The sequence below is a fragment of the Sus scrofa genome, chromosome 13 (genome assembly GCF_000003025.6).
Source record: "Sus scrofa isolate TJ Tabasco breed Duroc chromosome 13, Sscrofa11.1, whole genome shotgun sequence".
Lineage (NCBI taxonomy): Eukaryota > Metazoa > Chordata > Mammalia > Artiodactyla > Suidae > Sus > Sus scrofa.
Window position 1 is genome coordinate 173,679,345 of NC_010455.5, and position 24,722 is coordinate 173,704,066.

Sequence of the window (24,722 nt, forward strand, 5' to 3'; positions counted from 1 at the left end):
ATTTCCCCAATGGGTAACTTGGATTTCAGGCCTACTCAGAAGTACTTGAGAAAGAATTCTACATCCTAGACATTTCCAGATAAAGTATGATCCGTCTCCGCTGACATAATCTCCTGTGTTCACGACCCTGCCTGAAATTACAACTTCAATACAGATCTGGGGTGAACTGTCTTACAGGCGAGCAAAGATTTTAGCCTATTTCATTTTTTTCCCCCAAACTTATCTTTTGCTACTTCCCTAAAGTAACTACTTTTTTTCCCTAGTCAATCCAATTTACTTAATTTTCTTCCAAACTTTTTATAATTCATACATTCAAGTTAATATGTGTTATATGTTAGTATGTCATATTTATAATGTTTCTTAGCAGGAAAAAATAATGTATTCTCAAACACTGTGGAATTTAAGGAGAAACAATCCTTAATTTTTGCTAATAATTTTTTTTGTCCTTTTTTTTAGGGCTGCAGCTGAGACATATGGAAGTTTCCAGGCTAGGGATCAAATTGGAGGTGAAGCTGCTGGCCTACACCTCAGCCATAGCAACACCAGATCTGAGCCATGTGTGGGACTTGTGCCACAGCTCACAGCAATGCCGGATCCTTAACCCACTGAACAAGGCCAGGTATTGAATCTGCGGCCTTGTGGATACTAGTCAGGTTTGCTACCGCTGAGCCACAACGGAACTCTAGTTTTTGCTATTAATTGCTATGTACATTTCAGTCTAAACAAGTGTTATAAGTTAAAAATTGTGAATTAAAAAGCATATTACAGCATGGCCTCTCCCTGAGGTGGTAAAAAGTTACAGCTTACAATTATAGAGCGATTGCTGGCTACTGTGGGGATGGCTCCTAGTTTGATTTCATTGATTCCTTATAAACTATGAGGTTCCCCCACTTAACAGGAGAAGAAATTAAGGAAAATGGAGGTTAAGTGATTTGTTCGAGACCATATATATAGTTTGTAACAGGATTTGAACCTACACTGTTTCTTTCCAGAGATTTAGCTGATTCTATTAATTATAAGATTAATAGCCTTATGAATAAAACTTAAAGGGCTTTTTTTCAAAGGAAAATGTGACTTTTAATTTGAGATTTTTGTCTCTTGACTTACTTAAAATATACCTTTTGTGATGAATGATACTTTTTTTCATGTCTCTATTGTATCTAACCTTCCTGACCTTGGGCAATTTAACATAGTTATCTGTGCCTCTATTTCTTTCTTTGTAAAAAAAAGGATTAAAAACATCAATGTAGAGTTCAAATCTGATAATATTTTTGTATCTGTACAAAATGCTAGTTGCAATACTGACTTCATTTTATGTTCTCAGTTACCAAGAACTTGACCCAGTTTTTAAATATTCTATAAATTCATAGCAAAATATTAAGAGAGACGAGGGTAGTAGGAGAGGGCACAGGCATGATGAGCTTGCTATATCCTCAGGCATTTTCTTTTTTGAGTCACAGTGATTTCAAAGTGGAATGTGTATTTCTGTATCAGAAGCTATAGGGCTGACCTTGAGGAAGTCAAGATATTTAGTTAAAGTAATATCATGCTATAATCCTGTTTCTCTTCAATTTTTAGTAAATGGAACATTTGTACGTATCTTAGAAAACTTCTTAAGAATGATTATTTTTTAACTTAAACTTTATATAAATCTAAAATTGTGTTTTAAAGACATTATAACCACATTGATGATATAACTATTTCCACATTTATTTGCCTCTTAAAATTGATAACTCTTTTTAAAAAATCAATAATTTTCCTTATATTTTGATAATGTATGTTTTTGTGTTTTTTTAACTCTAAATCCAGATTTGTTTTGCTGTTTCTTACTGTTTGATCATTTTATTGGATGTTATTGCTTATTTGTTTAATATAGATGAGTTTCCATACACCAGGAGTTACAGTTGAAAGATATCTATAAGAGGTAAAAATCATTTTCTCGTAGAATTTAGAAAGTGTGAAAGAGTTTGCATACAACTCTCTCATTAGATCCGTAGATTGAGGTGGTTTTTTTTGTTGTTGTTGTTGTTGTATTGCCTTTTTTATTTTTATTTTTGGTCCAGATCAGTATTTGAAGTAATTTGAAACAGTTGCCAATGTTAAATTAGGGAGAGTTCATAGAAAAATCTGGATTTTTTTTCATTCTGATTTGGCAAATGCTTGATAGTCATAGGCTATAGTTATTAAATAGATGCTATCACTTTTCCATGGACTTTGTGCTTTCAATCTCACCCGAGTTCCTTCCTGCATTGTTTTCCATACCCTAAAGCTAACCTCATTGGTCATTCTTTTATCATCAGGCTTGCCCTTTTGTATTTCTTACACGGGACCAGCTCCTCATATTTATGATACCTGCCTGGCTCCTGTCAGTGGTTCAGTTTGTGTCCTTCTGGAATAAAGACTGTCAGTGAGACTGAGGTTATATTATTTCATTAAAAGTTAATTTGGGAGTTCTTATCATGCCTCATTGGAAATGAATCTGACTATTATCCATGAGGATGCAGGTTCAATTCCTGGCCTCCATCAGTGGGTTAAGGACCCAGAGTTTCCAGTGAGCTGTGGGAGAGGTCGCAGATGTGGCTGTGGTGTAGGTGAGTAGCAACAGCTCGGATTCAGCCACTAGCCTGGGAACCTCCATATGCCATGGGTGTGGCCCTAAAAAAATAAATAAAAAATAAATAAAAGTTAATTTGTTTCAAATAATGGATTAAATGTAATTTGGATTTTTATAAAACTATGGGCATGTGCACTCACAAGGGGGCATGTGTATTTGTATGTTGTGTGTATATATACATATATACATATATATATACACACACACACATACATACATACAATACAAAAGGGGGTCATATATGAAACATTCTAGTCACACCCACCACTTCCATAGGCACTGTACTCCTCTGATTAGATTCTGTGCTATACCTCTTCTTGTCTTTGAAGCAGATGTGTTGAGTGTGGTGGGACTAGAGAGGCTCAAGGCTTCTGCTCACTCCACCTCATTTGGAATCCAACTTCTGGTGGAGAGGAAGAGGCCGTGTGAAAGTACCATGTATATGCCATCTATAGCTGTATGTATATTTCTTTGTACAAATAGATGCTTATAGAAAACTGCTCTGCAACTTTTTTCCCCAACCTATGTTGGGCATCTTTCCATATCAGCACATTTTGCTCTACCTCATTCTTCCTAATGGATCTTGTGTAATCTGTTGTTTGGATGTTCCATGGTTAGCTCGGCCTCCCTTGTTGAACAGGTAGGTATTTTCCATGGCTCAGTATATTAAATAATGCTGTAATGATCATTGTAAACATAGGTGTCTTTGATTCCTTGTGCAATATATATGAGGGATAAATTTCTAAAAATGGAATTATTTAGTTGAAGAGTGTGATTTTGAAATATTCATGGCTGATACCAAATTGTTGTCTAATTTATATTTCATTAAAGAGTATTTGGGAATGTCTTTTTCCTGGCCCTGCACTCTGTCCACACAGACATGTTTTTTGGTCTTTTAGGTAGAAAATGAAAATTTGAAATTTAGGTTTACACCTCTTCATTATGTATGAATTTGTGCATCTTTTCAAGTGTTTACTGGCCATTTGTACTTCCTTTTCTGTGAACTCTTGGTTTTTTAAACTTTTACTTTTAATATTTATAACTTTGTGCCATATATTAGATTCCAGATATGTGATATCATATGGTATTTGTCTTTCTCTTTCTGAGTTACTTCACTCAGGATGAGAGTCTCTAGTTCCATCCATGTTGCTGCAAATGGCATTATTTTGTTCTTTTTTATGGAGGAGTAGTATTCCATAGTATATATATATACCACATCTTCCTGATCCGATCATCTATCAGTGGACATTTGGGTTGATTCCATGTATTGGCTATTGCGAATAGTGCTGCAATGAACATGCGGGTGCATGTGTCTCTTTTAAGTAGAGTTTTGTCCGGATATATGCCCAAGAGTGGGATTGCTGGGTCATATGGTAGTTCTATGTATAGTTTTCTAAGGTACCTCCATACTGTTCTCCATAGTGGTTGTACCAGCTTACATTCCCACCAACAGTGCAGGAGGGTTCCCTTTTCTCCGCACCCCCTCCAGCATTTGTTATTTGTGGATTTATTAATGATGGCCATTCTGATTGGTGTGAGGTGGGAGCTTGGGGTAAATAGATGCAGAATGTTGCCTTCGGGATGGATTAGCAATGGGATCCTGTTGTGTAGCACTGGGAACTCTGTCTAGTCAATTATGATGGAACACGTAATGTGAGAAAAAAGAATGTATACGTGTATGTGTAACTGGGTCACCATGCTGTACGGTAGAAAAAAAAATATATATATATAAAAATAAATGAATATATATTTATAAATTTTATGTTTAAAAGTTATTTTGGTTTTAGAGATCAATTTTTATAAACTTAGATTCCAGTATTTTATTTGGTAAGCCATCCTTATTGATTTGAAATATCCTTTTTTGATGTGTTTAATTTCTTTTTGTGTTCATGTCTATTTCAGGAACTCAGTTTTGTCCTGTTGATCTGTTTTAAATTATTTCAATTTCCCAAATTTTATAAGCCATACTTTTACATACCCAGTAAAATTCTTCCAGAATATCTTATAGGATTATATAGACATTTTAATAATCTAAAAATTTTATAGTTCCAGGAAAAACATATTTTTATTTAAATAATATTTCTTTCTTATAAATAATTAGAACAATGCAAGGGAGAAAGTAAATAGAAACCCCACCAAAAAACACAAAAAAATCATCACCGGTATTAAGAGAACTTCATTATTTATATTTTTATATACTTATTTATAAGTAAAAGTATAGAGAAATAGTTTGATAGAAATAATATAATAAAACATGAGGAAAAATAAATGTGTGTTAAATTTAATTTTAAACAAAAAAAAACTGAAGTAAAATGAAGGAAATGGCTGAAATTCACATGCAGCTTTCTTTACACTGAGATGCTATTTTCTAAAGTGCCCATCCAAGATTTATAAAGAGATCAAAACATTTAATGATGACAGTCAATGTTGAGTGATTCTGTTATAATAAAATAGGGATCTGACCACTCTTGTGCTGTATTTCATCTCCCTTTCACTTATCTCTTGTTTTTTTTTAGTATAAATCAAATTTTCATTTGTCCATTGGCATTCTTTTTCACTATCACAGTCACATAATTACACAATTGTCTAGCCATGGTTGTGTGTTTAAAGACTCAGGGCTTAGCCACATGACTGCAATGACTGTCTATTCCTCTGTATATGTGTGTGTGTGTGTTTAGTCTTTTAATTGCCTAATTTTTTTATAGAAAGTATTTTTTTTTTCTCTTCAGGAATGGTTCATTAGTGTCATAAACTTAAAATTATTTTAAAATTTGGCAATATTTAAAGAATTCCTTAGGTTTGAACCAGAGATTTGTCTCATATAATATCCTTAGATTACCACTTTTCCTTCTCAGAATTGTGTGGGCGTGGCTTTGTTATCTTTTGGTCTTCAATGTTCCTTTGCAAAAAAATGTCCTCTTCCCCTTTCTTATACCAGTTATCTATAGCTTTATTTCTCTCTCCTTTGAATTTCAGTAGCTTAAACTGGAAGATGCTTTGTGAATGTTTGTGCATTTGTACATTCTGTAAATTTTTCTTAAAACATAGTGTGTTATTTTTACTATGCAGATTTAATTCTATAGGATAGATTGTCCAATTGTATCTTTTATATTCATTTTATTTAGTTTGTTCTTCAGAGTCACCAGCTATCCTTATTTGGATCATTTTTTTCGCCTGAATTTTGCATATCTCTTAACTTTTCGTTAATATTTTCAGCTTTTTTTGTTTTTCCCTTCTAATGCTATCAATTTCCAATTTTTCATTTACCTAATACTTTGTTATTTTTGTTATATATACATTTTGTTCCTTGCTAATTCTAATTCATTTATTGTTTTCAAATGATATAATTTTGTTCCTCTTTTTATTTCCTTGGGTCTGCAGTCTAATTTTACTTCTCATTCTGTTGTTCTATAATATAATGTCTCGGCTTTTGTTCTTATTCAATTCATTTTAAAGTTGAAGTTATATTTGAAATATTTGTGGAAAGATTGTTTTCTTATTCAGCTGAGTTGAGAAGTTCTTCGCTAGTTAGCTTCTCAAATTTTGTATATTCTGTGTATATCCCCTACTTGGATTCAAGACTTCCTGGGACTTTTATTGATCACCCCCAGGGTATGGGGAAGTGCAGGGAAGTGTATGGGCATTGCTCGATTCATGGTTTAGTTCTTGAATTTTCACTTCTGACAGAAGGCACCCGCCACAAGCTTCACTTCTTTAGTTCTACCAGTTTTGTCTTTCTCCCCAGACTTGGTGCTAATATGTGAATATAGTAGTACGTTTTTGGTGTACCTGTCATGAATATGGACTCTGGGGATCTAAGAGAGTCAGGAGCAGCCATGTGCTGTTCTCAGTCCTGCTTGGAAAGAAATCTTTGGTTTCTTCTCCTGGCCACTAGCTTTTTAGTTTGAGGTGATATATGTTCTTTCTGTGCTAAGTTACCATAGGGCAGGGCTAGGCAAACTACAGCCTATGGACAAATTTGGCTCCACCACCTGTTTTTGTAAATAAATTATTATTGGAACACAACCATACCCATTCATTTACATGTTGTCTGTGGCTAATTTTCATGCTTCAGAGACACAGTTGAGTAGTTGTGACAGAAACCATTTGGCTGACATAGCCTAAAATATTTACGATCTGCCCCCTAACAGGAAAAGTGTGCCAAATCTGCTGTAGGGTAATTTTAATTTTCTTGCTGGTTTTTAACTATTTTTCTTTCGTTTTTTTAGAGGTCAGAGGAAAGAGATGTAGAGATGTTCCCTCATTATACTGTCTTTTTTTTTTTTTTTTTTCTTCTGTCTTTCTGTCTTTTAGGGCCACACCGATGGCATATGGAGGTTCCCAAGCTAGAGGTCCATTCAGAGCTGTAGCTGCCGGCCCATGCCAGAGCCACAGCAAAGCGGGATCTGAGCTGCATTCTGCAACCTACACCGAAGCTCATGGCAGCACCAGATCCTTAACCCACTGAGTAAGGCCAGGGATCAAACCCACATCCTCATGGATACTAGTTGGGTTCTTTAACCGCTGAGCCACGACAGGAACTCCTCATTATACTGTCCTGACACAGAAGTTGCTCTAGTGCTGATTTTAAAATACTCGTGGAATAACATAAGCATCATATTTTCTCTTTTATAACAAAATGGTTGAAATTACAAAAAAAAAGTTGGTTGGATTAGTTCAGTTTGAGATAAGAATGATTTTATCCTACCAGGTAACTCTCCCAATGAATGAAATTTATTCACATCATTCTTCTTTAATGATGTCTTTTTTTTTTTTTCTGAATAAAAGTAAAGCAGTTACTTAATTACAGCAGCTCTTCTGGAAGATGATTAATTTTTCAATTTCCTTTCTTTTACACTTTTTCAAAGGTATAAGCGTTTTAACCAGACTTTGACCAACTTTGGAGAGAACGAAGGTGGTATTGATAAGTTTTCCAGAGGTTATGAATCATTTGGCATCCACAGATGTGCTGATGGTGGTTTGTACTGCAAGGAATGGGCCCCAGGAGCAGAAGGAGTTTTTCTTACTGGAGACTTCAGTAAGTATTTTGGGAGCATTATAGTCAGCTGTAATATTTAATATATTCACTTAGAACATCGACATTATAGTTCATATATTTCACTTTATGAAGATTGTTGACTACGAATATTCTACTTTTCAGATAGAGCTATAGAATTTATTATGTTTTCATACCTTTTTGTGGTAAAGGTGTTTCTGCTGTAATGTGATACTACCTGTGTTTCTTAAAAAACTTTATTTTCTATACAGTCATGTACCAGAAATAACAGAGTTTATGAGGGAGACAGCATTAGGCAGACTTCTCCAAATTTATTCAATTTTGGTAGCAAGCTCTGACAAAACCAAGAGCAATCTAGGAAAAGATATTGGTGTAGGTTAAATCTCTACCAGTATTTGCTGCTGGTTAGGTGGTACTGTAGTTCTTGGATCCTCTAATATCCTTTTTTGAGACTTCAATAAAAGTAGACACTTAATCTAGAGGATGAACTTCATCAGTCATCCCCCCCCCCTTTTTTAATAACACAGTGCGAAATTATTCTCAGCCTTGTTATCTGCACTGTTAATTTCACTAGGCAGTTAAATCCAAGGAAAACGTAGTAGTTCTAAAAGTCAAGCTTTGAGCTTGCAGTCTAGTGGAAGGAAGACCTGTATGTAAATAACTCTAATAGAGTCTGCTCAGATTGAGTCTATAAATATAAATAAATTACTGTGATAGTGACAAGGACGAAAGCTCAGTTTTGAAAATGGAATAACTGGAAAAATAGGCCTTGGCAAAATGTTTGTAATACCAGGAAAGTAGGTATCAGAATGATAATGAACCTTTAGTACTGTAGGGTCATATAGTCTTTCAAATCTGATTTTCATGTGCTCAGAAGTCTACTTGCTATACTATTCTGGAAAGAGCAAAACTGTAGGGACTGAAAAATGAGCTGTCAGGGTTTGGGAGTAGGAGGTGTAAGTTGATTACAGAGAAACATAATGGGACTTTTTGGAGTGATGAAAATGTTTTATGTCTTGATTGTAGTGGTGGTTACATGACTGCCTACATTTGTGAGAATTTATAGAAATTTACACATAAGAGTGAATTTTACTATATGTAAATTATACCTTAAGGAACCTGACTTTTAAAAAAAGTTTTGAGTTTATTTATATTGTCTGAGAAATACAGTGAATACTACTTACATAATTCAAAGATTTTAGTAGCTGTATAAAAATAGTAAAGAAGAAGAATTGAATAAATTTTAATAATGATAAATTTTACTTATCAAATTTATCAAAATATTATTAACATGTAGTCAATATGGAATTTGTTAATAGCATATTTTTATTCTTTTGTACTGCATCTTCTGAATCTGGTAAGTATTTTTCATTGGAAATACTTGATCTATATTTTAATTTAATAAAGTTTTCAGTTTTAAAGTACATATCCAAGTTTCTCCAAATACTGGTAAAGGTTCTAGTAACTCAATTGAGTAATGATTTCAAAATTTAATAAAGTAATTAAGATTAAATAAAACTTTAAACTGAGTTTCTCATTTGCACTAACCTTATTTCAAGTGCTCAGTGACCACCTTTGTCTGAATCCACTATATAGGATTTAGCAAAAGAAAAATATGGGGAGGGAACTATATGAAAACTAGATCTGGTAGCTATCATAATGACTAATGCTGAATTATTAAAAGTTGTGCCTTGTAAATCTAACTGGGCCATATGTGTGTTTGGAAATTTTATTTGAAAATTTTAATGACTTAGGATTTAACACTTAAATGTTAAAAGTTAAATGTAAACCAGCTATAATGGAAAAAATCATTATATTAGAAAAGAAAAAAAATAATTTAGAAAATCTTCCTCAAAGAGAAAACTAAAAATTATCTAGTTCCCTTTTTTATGTAAAACCATCCTTTTAACTTTTTTCTATTTCATTTGATTTTTGAAAATCTTACACTTTTTGAAGGTATATCACATAATTTGAAATCTCTCCATATACTTGAAACAATGTTTAGTCAATTATTTTCAATTAGGCAGTATTTCTTTAGTGTCTAAGGGCACAAAGAATATCAGATTTAGTCTATGGGTTGTTATTTTTAATGGAGAGATGAGAAAGACTAAGACAAGTGAAATTGTGATACATAATAGTTAATCATGATAGAATATAGTTAACTGTTAATTAACAGGCAGCATGTAGGTGAAATATAAATGTCTAATCTATTTTCTTCTCTAGATGAAAGTATATCTTTTTTCTGCCCCATTACAAGTTCTCAGTATCTTTTTATGTGTGGGATCTCAAACTTTTTTTCACTGAAGAGTTTTGACTTAAAAAAAAAAAGAAAAGAAAAAGAAAAAATTTCAAATTGAGAGCAGACCCAAAATTCTGGGTTAATAATGCATTTAAAATAGTATGTCTTTGAAAAAATGTTCACCCGAGTATTAATTTAATATGACTTTGTGGAATACAGAATTTTGATAATAATGACAACATAGCTGAAAATATACTCATAAGTTACTGAACTAACCATGCTTTAAAAAAAAAAAAAAACACAAGGAATTCTATATTTTTCCCTTATTTATATAAAAATCTATCTTTTATGTCTAAGAAGAGTTGAACAAGAATAAAGTTATTTTTTTGCTGTTGTTGAGGTTTTTCTCAGCATCAAAAATGTCTTAGATTTTATGGTAAGTCTTCCAATGTATAAATTTGTACCAAACTGAAGGAAAAATAAATTTGTGTTAATTAGCTAAAAATTACAGTAGATATTTTAAAGTTAGAAAATGCAAAGATTAATTAAATTGTTCTAGATGGTTTTGCTAATGATATTAAAATGTTTTAAAAAGGATTTAACTGTATAAATGTAACTTCATATTTATCAACTAAATTGAAACAGCAGTAAACTTAAAAGATTCTGTGGAAATAATCTCTAACTGTTAACACAGATCATTTTAAAGAATTCTCTTCCTTCCTTTGTCATCCTGTCTAACAATAAGCTTAACTTCTATATATGTACTTGAAATATCACCAAAAAACCCCCTATTGCTTCTGTACCTATTGGCAATGAGTTGAAAAGTACCATAATTTTACTTATGATTTTATCATGAAAGGCTATATGTATATAATTTAAGACATTGCTTTTGTACCTACCTCTTCTTTGTACCTCTACAGAAAATATAAAACATGTCTTCAAACATCCAACAGCAAAAGTCTTATATCTGCTAAGGAATAAATTGACTATTACTTATATTTACAATAACAGGAAAACAGTAAAAGGAAATGTTCTTAGTTCAATTTTTATCTTAATGATTAGCCATCTATTTCTGATATTTTTCCAGAAGATAATAAAATTAAAGACTATCTAGACTTTAATTCTATATTATAGAATATTAAACCAGTAATCAGAATATGTTAGCATATTGTGATGTCTCTCTCCTCTTCTAATCATCTTAGAAATTGCACCATACTTTTTTCTCAGGGCTTACTCATAATACTGCTGGTATTTTCTAGTGTATTTTTTTTGCCAGCTGATCTAAAAATACCCTAGCTACAAATGCTTATTGTTGTCAGGAATAAATGATCTTTAAGAAAGAACTGACCATGAATTGGTGGGTAGGAAAAAAAAAAAAGAGAGAGAAAATGTGGATTTAGTGTTTGAAACCATAGTGGTTTTCTCTAAGCATGGTTCTTCATCTGGCTTTGTAGGAATAAAGGTGATGATATTCCTCTTACTTTCCTAACTGGGTTGCTCTTAAGTACTAACTACATTGCAAATGTGAGGACATTTTATACATTATTCAATGCTACAGAAATCTTAGTTGACAAGATTGAGAAAGTACTTTAATTTGCATAGGTCTTTTTTTTTCCTTATTAAAAAATTACTATTAATTTCAAAAGGCAGTTGAACCTTACAAAAATCAAATGATTTAGTCTCTGTTTTGCCCAAACTGAGGTGGTACTGGCTTTTGCCATCCACATTTTTAAAACTTGGAAAACACCTTCACTTTAAATGTATTACCCATATTTTTCTTCATTTGAGAGAAAATGAAGACTCATTTCTTTTCCTTTCAGTCATTTTTTTTTTTTTTTTTTTTTTTTTAGAACAGCTTTTTAAGCAGCTAGCAGCTGCTGCAGCAACCTAGGAGAGTGGATATATAATGACATTCATCAAGATTGGAATCTTACCACCCCAAAAGTATTTCTAGGACAGCCAGAAACTACTTTAAAGCCTTGAGATGAATTTCTGAAACTTTGAATCATCTTTAATAAACGAAAGATTTATTCTTTAGAAAATTAAATGTGATTTAAAATATACTTGGGTTTTAGAACTCAATCATGTTTATTGTAGGTTGCTAAATAATTGGAGAAAACTAGCTGCTTTCCAGTAGCTAGATAATAATAAGTAGAGAGAAAGGCGGTAAACTACATATGTCAATATAAAATAATTGGGTTCCTATTCGCTATAACTGAAAACATTTCATTTAAAATTACTAAGTCTGGGAGCGAGGCACTTTTCAAATAACCCAAATGTCTATCATTGATAGACCGGAAAAAAAAAGAAAAAAAAAAAAAAAACACCTGATTTTTATGCCTATAGAAAAAAGGATCCACAGAGGTTTTTGCAGAGTGGGAAAGATACTAAGGAATTTTTTAAACTGTTTTCTAGATGAAATTTGCTACAGTTTAGTTTCCAGTTAGGCAATTGCCAAGAAGTTTATGTCATCACAGAAGCCTTTAGATCTCTTAATTCCACACCCTCTGAAACAGTGCTTTGCAGAGTGGTGTGGTTTCGTGCCATGTAATTGGCTTGCAATAATATATTGTCAGAACTGGGGAATAGGCATTTAGGAACTTTAATAGTTCCACAGAGTAACTTTATTTCTGTGGAATCTAAGAATGATTATACAAGTATCAGGACTTAAAATTTGAAAGCATCTTTTATTTTCTAAGAATTCTTTTTTTATATTTTATGCAAGTATTGGTCTATAATAGATTGGAAAATTAAAAAGGAAAGGGAACTTGTCCATCATCATAGATAGTTTGAGAAAGGAAAGTTAACTGGTCCATCATGATAGATAGTTTGAGAAACACTGATCTAAAAATTAGTGATCATTTTTTATTGATTTAGAAGTCCATGAGAATGCAAGTTTGATCCCTGGCCTTTCAGTAGATTAAGGATCTGGCCTTGTCACAAGATGTGGCATAAGTTGCACATGTTGTTCGGATCCCCTATTGCTGTGGCTGTGGGATTTAACCCCTAGCCTGGAAAGTTCCATATGCCATAAAAAGAAAAAAAAAAAAAAAAAAAGCCCTTTATGGTTGGAAGATATAGTTTTGATGTCCACCTTCTTTGTATTCTCTTTCTTCAACTAAATCCATGGTGGTTGTGTTAGCTTTCACTGTGGTATGGCATGTTACAAAAAACCGTTTTAATGGCTTACAGTAACAAAGGCCATTTCTTGCTCAAGTTGGCTGAAATTGTCAGCAGTGGCTCTGCCCCAAGTTTTAAGGTCTTTCCAGGATCCAGGGTGAAAGATCATCCCCTGTGTGGGATGTGCTGATCTCCTGAGAGAGAGAAAGAGCAATGGAGAAAACTTGCCGTGGCTCTAAAAGCTTCAACTTAAAAGTGGCAAATGTGATTTGTACTTGCGTTTCATTAACCAGATAATTTGGCCAACCCCTATTGTCAATGAGACCAGAAGCAGAATTTGATTTTACAGACACTTATGAAAAATTGAGAAAAATATTAAAATCAGCCCTGTGGCAAATAACATATCTTCATAATATAAAGTATAACCTTTTCAGAGTTTTGGTATTTGAGATATTTTGTAGGTTTTGTTTGTTTGTTTGTTTGTTTGTTTTTTGTGGCAGCAGAGATGAGTTGGTGTCAGGTAGGGTAGTGCTCCAACTTAGATTATTGAGAAGTTTTCTCTGGAATATCTACTGACCTTTGGATTCAAATGGCATTTCAAGGAGTCTTTTGCTATGCAGACATTTTCAACTTTCTGTGGGTCCTCTTTGTATGTATTTTTGTTATGTGCCTTCCTTCAGTGGCTTATTGGAGATTATGGTGTTTTTAGAAAGTGACTTTCCAGGGTGGTCCTGGGAGCTCTGTTACAAATGTTTTGGTGACAGGGTGGCAGAGTACAAGGTAGAGATAGAAGGCTTTAGGGCTGTTAACCACACCAGCACCGAGGCTGAGAAATGGCCTCTTAGATGTAAGTGAACTTAAAATAACAAATCAGCCAATAGGTGTTTTTGTAGAAAGTGGTCAGAACTTTCTCTAGCTTTCCAACGTGAAGTTAATTCTCCCAGCCATTTTATGTGTGCTTGCCGATGGATTGTTCACTTTCAATGGAATAGATATACAGTGGAGGTTTACTTAACCATTGTCCACTTATTAGACTTACTGAATTTATTTCTTCTGGAGGGAATCACTGTAAATGATACTGCTTCCTGCAGGTTACTGAGCATGCATGGGGCATAGACTATGGTCTGCTTCAAGGATGTGGTTCTGCTTATGCCAATTGCTTTGTGTGCTTGTGGTGAGTCAATTTTCCATCTGCTTCCAAGCCTGTGAATGCCCATTCTTCCCATTGTAATTCTGTAATATAATATTATATAAAGTGATGAACCATGAGCGTGACAGCAAAAGAAATTATGTATTGGGAAAAATCTCAGTAAGGACGTTATTTTGAATTATGCTTTCACAAGTGAACTGCAAAAAATGATATGAATCTAACAATTTCATAGGCAGATTATTTTGCATACACCTTTTAGCTTCCATTCTATTTTAATCCAAAGGAAATAAAAAATTATAGATATTGCATTGTAGATATAGGTTTATATAAGAAAGATGATACAGAATCCTAATCAGAGGACCTAAACTTCAAGAAATGGCTCTAATCTTATATCAGAAGGTGGGTGAATATTTATATTTGTGTTTTAAGTTAAAATAAAATTTTTACTATTTACATATAAATTTTACTATTTATGTAATCATTCTCTGCTTTAACCAATATTTTCAATATATGTACCAACTTCTGGCCCCAGTTGTTGTGCTGGATGAGTTAGCATTATTATAATGCCTAACAGGATTATTTTTATTATTATTTATTTATTTATTTATTTGTCTTTTTGCCTTTTATAAGGCAGCTCCCACAGCATATGGAGGTTGCCAGGGTAGGGGTCCAACCAGAGCTGTAGCTGCCAGCCTATGCCAGAGCCACAGCAATGCAGAATCTGAGCCGTGTCTGCAACCTACACCACAGCTCACGGCAACACTGGATCCTTAACCCACTAAGCGAGGCCAGTGATCGAACCTGCAACCCCATGGTTCCTAGTTGGAGTCATTAACCACTGAGTCACAATGGGAACTCCAGGATTATTTTTATAGGGAAGTGTCTTTACTTCCTGGCATTTTAGGGGATGCTATTAGAGACCTTACTGCAAGAAAGTAAACTTTAAATTGTGTGACATAAAAAACAATTTTCTCGACTCATGTTGCTTTAGTTTAACTCCCCCGTTAAAAATTTATTGTTTGGATGATACAATAAATACTTTTTCTTAGGTTTCAGTTTTGGTGTTAGACTTGTTCTTGATGTCTGTAAAATTATTTTATTTGTGGTTGTTCTTCAACACTTGTCTTTTGACATGTTCATAATTTTATCCATTAATGTGACTTTATTAAGCTCACCATTTATTATAAAAAGAAGGTACATTATTCATACTTTTCTCTTATCAAGTTAGAGGTTTTCTTAGAGAAGTGTTGTTCTGTTTTATAATAGTCACATCTAGCCCCAAGTGTGACTGATTATAACATATATCAACATTCTTTGTATCTTGATCACAACTAAACTTTTCAAGTTCAAATTGTATTACTTTCAGAAGCTGTCACTTAAGGTAGATGTTTAAGGCAACTCCAATTTAATCTGTTGTGATATTCTTTCTTATGCCACAGATAACATAACTGAATATCATGCTGCATTGCAGGGGCGTTTACAGAAATATAGCACATCTATCAAAGGATAATAGCACTGTTTATTTTGCTTATCCAGACAGTTGTCCCAAACAAGTCAATTGAAATTCACTGATTAGTTTCGAAGCTTTGTTCGTTTTATTGTTAAGCTTTGAATCTGTACCACTCTTCTCACATCCTTTCCATCTTTTCCTTATGACAAACTTGTATTCTTTCTTTACATTTTCAATCCTTGTCTACCCATTTTGTTATTTAAAAAAATTGGGGAGTATATTTAAGCTTGAGTTGCTCTTGGGGGAAAATAAAAAAGGACATTTTTACTTCTTTGTAGCTTTGCAATTCCTCATGTGAAACTGTGAAAATATTCATTTTAATTTTGACTGTCAGAGACCTACCTCTTATGATGGGTTCCTGAAAAAAATGACTTAGCCATCTTAGTTTTGCTTGTAAATCAGTGGCAGAAGTACCTCAAGTGTATTACCTAGAGACTAGGAACCTGAAAATAACACCGCATTTTCTCAGCAAGTGTCAGTGACCTTCAGTATTGATACCATGATGTGCCACTGCCCAACAGCCATGGGGACTAATGACTTCCACCAGAATCTGAAAGGCTTATTATGTACTCTCACTTTTTAGGTTTTTCTTTTCTTTCTTTTAACATTTGAAAAGTTGAGGTATAATTCACATAACACAAAATTACCACCTCAAATTGAACACTTCAGTGGTTTTCGGTATAGTCACTAGATTGTCTAGTTTCAAAACACTCCCATCACTCCAAACAGAAATATCATACTTATTAAGCATTTAGTCCTAATTCTTCTCTATTTTTTGGCAACCACTAATCTATTTTCTGTCTCTATGGATTTACCTTTTCTGGGCATTTCATTTGGAAACAGGATCTATATAATAAGTTGTCTTTTATTTATGGCTTCTTTCCACTATCATACTGTTTTCAAGGATCATTTATTTTGTAGCATGTAACAGTCCATCAGCCTTTTTATGGCTGGATAAAATTCTATTGTGTAAATATAACACATTTTGTTTATCTACTTCTAAGCGGATGGACACTGGGGTTATTTCCAGTTTTCCAATACTGTGGATAAAAGCTATTATTGGGAATAATGCTTTATGGGCATTTGTGTACAAGCTTTTATGTGAATCTGGGCTCTCAGTTATCTGGGTTGCCTAGGTTATTGATGTTCTTACCAGATTCACATACTTGGCAGTGCTGGTCATTTGTTTATTTGCCCTAAGATCCTTCTATCTACTTTTTTCTGCTCCGCATCACATTTCCCACGCTCCCATGGACTCTGCTTCTGAGTTGGTTTAGTTGGAGGTGCTAGTGGGGAAGACTTGATAATGGGAGGAGGGAGAAGCCAGGGACTTCTCCCTTATTTCCTTGCCCACCCTCTGTATTAGTGAGGCTGACCTTGTCTCCTGCAGCTGGTATGTTGTAGCTGTTATTGCTATTCTCTCTGTGAGCTCAGTTCTTGCAGGGAAGCCTTGCCTTGTTTCCAGCTTCTGTTAGATGGCCTTGGCTTCTGGTTTCCAGTAATACTGCCCCTCTCTTAGGGGGATTACCAGATTCCTATTATTTCTAATCTCTGTGTTGCTTAATTGTCCTCTATTTGAATTCTCATTTCATCTACTATCTATGTAATCAATTGCCTATATTAAGTCCCTCTATTTGAGATAAAACAAGTGGTTGCCATTCTGGATTCTCCTCACTGGAATAGTATTTTCCTTCCCTTTGGCCTATTGAGTTATACAAGTCTGAAAGACACCCTTCACAGATATATTTTAGCTATTTGAAAGCACCCCTGAAATGATTCAGCTCAGTGGCCCTACCTCTGTTAAAGTATTTAAAGTATTTTTCTATAGTTAGGTTTACCTACTTTGTGAATTTTTTTTTTATGATTTTTATCTTTTCTATTATGGTAAATATACCATGTTCTGTCAATTTCTACTGTACAGCAAAGTACAGTAGAAATATATATATATATATATATATATATTATTTTTCTCACTTTGTGAATTTTTAAGTCTTATGGTAGAGAAATATATACTATAGAGTTTAAGTTATGTTACAAAGCATTCCTGGAAACTCAGCAGTGAGAGATAATATTTTTTTTTCCTACATTGTAGCAAATTAGTTATACCTTACTTTAAATAAGGTTTTTGATGTTCTCTCTACTGAAGAACAGTTTCATCTTTATCATGTCTCCCCTCACCCCCAGTGTGGTCCATATATCACTTGAAGCAGAGTAAGTTGGGTGTTGATAAAGTGAAGATTCCAGGCTGAGTAACGAACTTTTGAATCACAGTTTCTTGAGGTACAGTTGAATGTGAATGATGTATTGCCCTCTTTCTTTTGAGGGCTTGTATCACTTATAAGCAAGCAGTTGCTAGAGTATCTGTTTATCCTTCCTTTTCATTTTTCCTACTCTGTGTGGAAAGTCACACCATACCATACTTTCTTTTCCTAGCATATAGTAGGCAAAGGGCAAGAGCAGCAACCCATTTTTTTTTATTTATTTATTTTTAAGAGAGTCTTCTAGAAGGAAAGAAAAACAAGTTTTCTGGGAGAGAATCAGATGGACTTATCATTTACAAGGGAAGGTAGAGAACAATGAAATAATTAGTTCAGATTTCTTGGGTGGAAGAAATTTGATTCCTACTCCCTGTCCAATTTATCAATCAATCAGGTGGCTAGGCAGATATTTTCAGATATTTAGCAGTGCTCAAAGCATTACCTTCAGAGCATTCTTCCTAAGGAGGTGAAAGATGGATGCCAGCAAAGTAAGGGAATAAACCAAGAAAGAGGAAGACACGAGATGCAGGAGTCAGTCACTCAAGCTCAGGAGAAGGAGAAGTGGAAAGTCTCAGCTGGGTTGTGCAACAGCCATGGAGAACAATTAGAAAAGCAGAAAGAGAAGTCCTGAGAAGAAGTTCCCTGTGAGGAAAATGGCAAAATGGAGAAAACATTTGGAAGCTTATAAGATATTAGGACGAGAATAAAGGTTTTCAGTAGAAGAAAAAAGTAAGGCTCAATTTAAACTTGATGCTGGAAAGAGCCTCCTTTAGGTGGCTATTAAAGATAGCATGTTTATGTGCATATGCCTCCCCCCATTGATATGTTGAATTCCTAACCCCTAATGTGAGGGTACTTAGAAGTGAGGTCTTTGGGAGGTAATTAGGCTTAGATGAGTCATGGGGACCCTGTGATGGAATTCATGTCCTTAAAAGAAGAGGAAGAGGGACCAGAGCTCACTCTCTCTCTACCCATGTGAGACACAGTGGGAAGGTCTGCAAGCCAGGAAGAAGGTCCTCCTAGGAATCACATCTTTTGGCACCTTGGTCCTGGGACTTCCCAGCCCCCAGAACTGTGACAAATAAATGTCTGTTGTTTAAACCATGCACTCTGTGACATTTTGATATGGAAGCTTGGACAGACTCATATAGTGGCCCAGGGTCATGTTATTGGACCGGATGTTACTGGAATCCGGGTTCTTGTTCACACAGTTGAAGAATGAACTTTGAGAACACACAGGTAGCAAGCAAGCAAGCAAAGTCTTTATTATAGGAAAGCAAATAGCTCCCAGGGCTTCTGGGAGGGGGGAGGAGAACCCCCTTCTCTATTGTCTTATAGGGGTTTTTATCCCTTAAAGATGGGGAGGTACCAACGTGGGGTCCAGAAATATGTGGTTTTCTCCCGTTGGCCTTGCTCAATTATCTATATCAGTCATTGTCCAGTCGGGGTCTTAGGGGTAGAAATGTCCTGTAAATCTCATGGTTTCTTCACCCTTTTCTTCCTATAAACTGAGTCACAGGGGATTAGGGATTAAGGTCCATTTGGGCATAGGTACACTTCCTATAGTAAACAAGGCCTCTGGGGATGTTACTCCCTGGAGCCCTTAAGCCACACATGTTAATCAATAGTTATATCAAAGAATGCATTAAAATCCATACTCCTACACTGATGACCTGAGTTATTATTCTGCCTCATGTGGACAAATATCTGCAGTCCTAGTCTTCCGCTTGACTTTGCAATGAACAATATTGGCTATAAGGTAAGAACCATTCATTAGTTTTTAACATTTTGAATTAACCTATAGGAGCCTCACTAAATACTTAGTGCTTACCATGTTTCTATAAAGATAATAATGAAATTTTGGAAGATTTTCTAAAAAGGCTATTATTATATGAATAGCCATGACCATTTTACTTAAAAATTACTCATTCAAATGTAAGTGAGTTTTTTTTTTTTTTTTTTTTTTTTGTCTTTTTGCTTTTTCTTGGGCCGCTGCCGCGGCATATGGAGGCTCCCAGGCTAGGGGTCGAATCGGAGCTGTAGCCACCGGCCTACACCAGAGCCACAGCAACGCCAGATCGTTAACCCACTGAGCAAGGGCAGGGACCGAACCTACAACCTCATGGTTCCTAGTCGGATTCGTTAACCACTGCACCATGATGGCAACTCCAGTGAGTTATATCTTTATGGTGATAAATATGTGTAATATGCTTACCAGTTGATGGAACATATAGGCCAGGCTGATGTATGCTTAATTTGGACATTGCCTTATGGATAGAAATGTGAAGATGTGTTTGTTCATCCTGATCAGGGGGAAATGGGTGACAAGAGAGCTCCATCAGGATTGAAGGTGAATGAACCAGGTGAAGACTGATAATTCTAGGCACCTTGCAGGAATTTGTTTGTTTGTTTGCTTGTTTGTTTTTAATCCTGGTAGCTCTAACTTGCTATCCTTATTTTTGCTGCCTCAGCCCACTGAGACTGTGAGTGTCATTAAGTGGTAGTGATTTGCAGACTTGCTTGTTTTGAAGAGTTTTTCTTGAGAGTCACAGGGTTTTTGCCTCTGTATCAGTCAGGCAGCAGCACGACACAGGGGGCATGCTCAGGGATTTCAGTGGAGATCGTTCCATGAAGGGCTCTTTACAGAAGGCTGGTTAGGGTTAAGAGAACAACCAGAACTAGAAACTGTTGCTCCTTTGGGTGTAGGAAAGAGAAAAGAGGGAATGGTTGCTGGAGCTGAGTTAAAACTGGAGCCCTCAAAGAGGAGCCCCATTCCAGAATCTATGGTCAGAGAGAAAGGCAGCCACTGCCAGAAAGAAGCCTGCATGGAAGTGGATGTTAGCATTTCACATTTCTTTTTGCCAGTGTCTCCAACTGGTCAGACTTGGCCTGAAGCTGAAGGTCAGAGGAGATTGAAGTCAGCCTCTGTGGTCTCAAAGAGCAAGTCCAAGAACCTCAGAGGGACCTTAATGTGCTTCCTCGTGTGGAAAATAACCAGAATAGCTACCCGGTTTCTCTTTATGTGATTTAGAGCGTACAGAAATCACTAGAGACATTTTTTATTCTTTTTTCTTCTACGTGACCCCAAACTTCTTTAAATAACTACCTCAGGAATTCTCATTGTGGTGTAGCGGAAACGAATCTGTCTAGGAACCACGAGGTTGTTGGTTTGATCCCAGGCCTCACTCAGTGGGTTAAGGATCCAGTGTGGCCAAGAGCTGTGGTGTAGGTCGCAGACGTGGCTCAGATTTGGTGTTGCTGTGGCTATGGTGTAGTAGGCTGGCAGCTGTAGCTCCAATTAGACCCCTAGCCTGGGAACCTCCATGTGCCGCGGGTGTGGCCCTAAAAAAAAATAATAATAAAATAAGTAAATAACTACCTCAGTGTATTATGTACAGTTCTATTCAATAAGGTTTCTTCCTTGCTTGCTCCCTCCCTCCCTCCTTCCCTATTTTCTTTCTTCTTCTTGTCCTTGAATCTATCTTTGATGTTATTAATTCTAAGCAAGATTTATAACTAATATTAATAAGTGGAAGAATTTCAGGTTTACAAAAGGGCCTGAGTTCTTAGGGAAAAGAGATGGAACTTTATTAATCACTTCATTAGTAGTAGTAATAATAACTTGTTAAAATGTCATAAAACAATGTGAAGTGACTATCAGTACTTCTAAACTCTGGGCAAGTAAAATCAAAGTTTTTCTTTCTTTTATTTCTCCCCTGGAGTAATAGACTATAATCTTAAAATAAGATGCTTACTCTCTTCAAGGTGTAGTATTTCCCAAATAATGTTCTAATTCACTAAATATAATTGTGCATGGGCATATGGTGATTTTTTTTTAAAAAAAGTTGATAGTTTCAAGTCCTTGAAGTGAGAACAGCATGTGAAAATCTGTAGTTTACAATCAGTAACTTCTCCTTCCTCCCTCTGGCTTCCCTTCCCTTAGGTAGCAGTATTTATTGAGTATCTTTTTTGTTCCAGACACTGTGATAATTCAGTGATGATAAGGAAGGACAATAATTCTCATCTAGAAGGGGAAATGGATGGTCTCTTCTCAACTGTCAGTAATTGCCTAAGCTCATCTAGTAAGAAAATTAAATCGAAAATTTCAGTGTTATTCTAAGCATTGTGACCATTGCTGTATGATTTTTAGGTAAATACATAAATAAACAAATAAAGGTAAATTTATAAAATATAAAGACATTTTTCCAAATAAAGAATTATATAAAGATATCTTCTAAAGTACTATCTAAAGTTGAAACACCCTTAGAATGTAATTTCTTAATAATTATCAATACTATACTTTTTCACTACACTGGGGTTTTTTCCTGTATTTTTTTCTTAAGGATTTTCTGATTGCTTATTTATTTTGCTGACATTTTGTGTGATTATTTTTAAACCAAAAAGTGTCAAAGTGAAACTTTTGAGGTATTTTTCCAGAGAATCTGTAATTGATTTAAATGATACATGAGGCATTTTTTGTCAAACTGAACTGAGCTGGAAAAAAATCTTTTAGAATAGCTGTATTTAGATTTTAATGAAACCAGGCAGAAAGGAGACTAAAGTGAATTTCCTTTTTAGTCTTTTAAATGAAAAAGTGCATCATTTGTCCTATATATCTTATTCATCATCAGTCATAGCAAAGCATTCATTCCCATGAGAGAGATAATGGATTCAGAGAGCTGAGAGGAATGGAAGATTGTCATTCAATGCAGATGAGTTTTAGTAATATTCTTATCATGAGAAATTGGGTTGCAGAACCTTAAGATTTGGAATTAAGTTGCCATAGATATATTTAATTAAAAGTAGATTGCTTTAACCTTTCTTTAAGTTAGAAGTAGGTTTAAAATCTTAAATTAAATTTATAGTTAGTTTGTATTTAACCTGTATTCAGGACTTGCCTTTAATAGGGATTCTTTGTAAAGTTCAGCCCCCAAAAGGTACATTTTAATTGAACTATTACAGTGAACATATAAAGAAAGTTTCTGAAAGAATTTAGTAACTTAGTATATTGGATCCAAGTATGGTTTACTTTTCTCCTGATAGAAAAAGTAACGAAACTTAGCAAACTAAACTAAAACCTGAGAACAAAAGTGGGGTCTGCCTCCTGACCTCTCCTAACATCTCATCAACACAGCTCCTCAGTCCTTATAAATTCTATTTCCTAGCATTTTAGTGTTGTCACCCAAGGAGTTGGTTTCTCATTTATAATTCTGGCTGGTGGGTAGTACTTTTCCAGAAGTTAAAGCGTATGTAGAATGAAGTTGTCAAAGTAGAAAAGCAAACATAAATAAGAATATATATTGGGTGCATGTGTTGGCCAGATTTGCAAACTCTACTATTACAGAATTGGTTTTAGGTTAGCTAAAGGAAATGAGGGTGCTCCAAGCTTCTTTGGTGTCCTCTGGCTTTGCACTCTCAGCCCAAGACATTAAGAAAAAGCAAGTTGAAAACAGAAGGATGTGTAGTCAGCTACTAATCTTGACCATTCTCACCAGCCCTGGAATTTGCATTTTCTAATTTCAGCACATTGACGTCCCTTGTTCTGAGCAGATGCTGATGTTTGGGCTGGATTTGAGGCCATGGAGTTTCTCCAAAGCCAGGGGAGTAGGGATGGGGGACAGGGTTGATACCAATTACTACAGCTCTACCCTGTGATCAGGCCTGTGCCTCCTGTCAATCTGTCAACATCACTGATCCTTTTTTCCTGAGGGTTACTAAGTCAGAAGAGGATTTTATCTTTTACTGGCTTATTTTCTCCTAAGACCTACTCAGATGGGTAGTAATATAGCCTTAAGTGCTTTATAGCTGTATTCTTCTTGGCAATTACAACTTTTTTTTTTTTTTTTAAATGGCTAGGTCATTCTGACTAGCACAAAAGTATCTCAGATTAATTGTACATATTAAATCAAAATAAACTCTGTCAAATGTAAGTCTATTCACTCTATATTTTATTTCCTTTTTAAAGGAAAAGTTTCTATGGAAAATGGTCCGTATTTGTTTTCTTTATTCCCTCCTCTCCACAGGGTGAGGTAGTCACAAACTGAAATCTCCTATAAATATACCATCATTACGCAGAAGGTAATTGCAACATTATAGATTTGTTAATCTTTTCTCAATGAAGATTGAGATTCATTCATTCTCAGATGCTTAGTAAGAAAGCATGGTCATGTTAGGCATACAGAAAATGGAACCCATTGTTGTAAGAAGATAGATTATCCTCATCTGGACTTAAAATAAAGTCCAGGATTTGATTTAAGCCATCATCATCACCCATGTAGGAAGAACCTGCCATGTACAGTGCTATAAAGTAAGTTAGAGCAGATAAAGTTGTGTACATGTGAGAGCTCTTAGCACAGTGCCTGACATCTGGAATATTCACAATAAATATTTCTTCACTAACTCCTTTGCTTTTTTCCAGCATTTTCCAAAGTTTAAATGGAAAATATGAACATTATTGTCTAATTTGTCAAAACATGTCCTTGCTGGGTTACCTTTTGAAGGCATGGACTCTCTCACTAGGCTCATTGGTGGTGGTATTGATCCATAGTGAAAGCATGACAAATGAGGATTCTTATTTTTGTGGAATAAGTAGACAATACCTGGTAAAGCCTACTCTTAAGTTTCTCCAGGATAAAATATTTCTTTCTTATGGAATTTACATTCATTTCTCCACCAAATCATTCAAAATTTTGTTTTATAAGTCACTGAACAATATAGGAGACAGTTGAAGGTGGAACCATTAAAAGCTCAGCTTTTGGGGAGTTAAGGATGAAAACAAAGAGGTGGTGAAGGTGTGAGAGAAGAAATGGCTTTA

General features: G+C 34.9%; 1 protein-coding gene across 1 annotated transcript in view; it reads left to right on the forward strand.

The window, feature by feature from the left end:
* Positions 1-24,722, forward strand: part of GBE1 (1,4-alpha-glucan branching enzyme 1) — a 275,246-nt gene that overhangs the window by 44,944 nt on the left and 205,580 nt on the right. Inside the window, exon 2 of the mRNA XM_021070783.1 lies at positions 7,483-7,652. Coding sequence (XP_020926442.1) covers positions 7,483-7,652 — 170 coding nt within the window. The remainder of the gene's footprint in view (positions 1-7,482; positions 7,653-24,722) is intronic.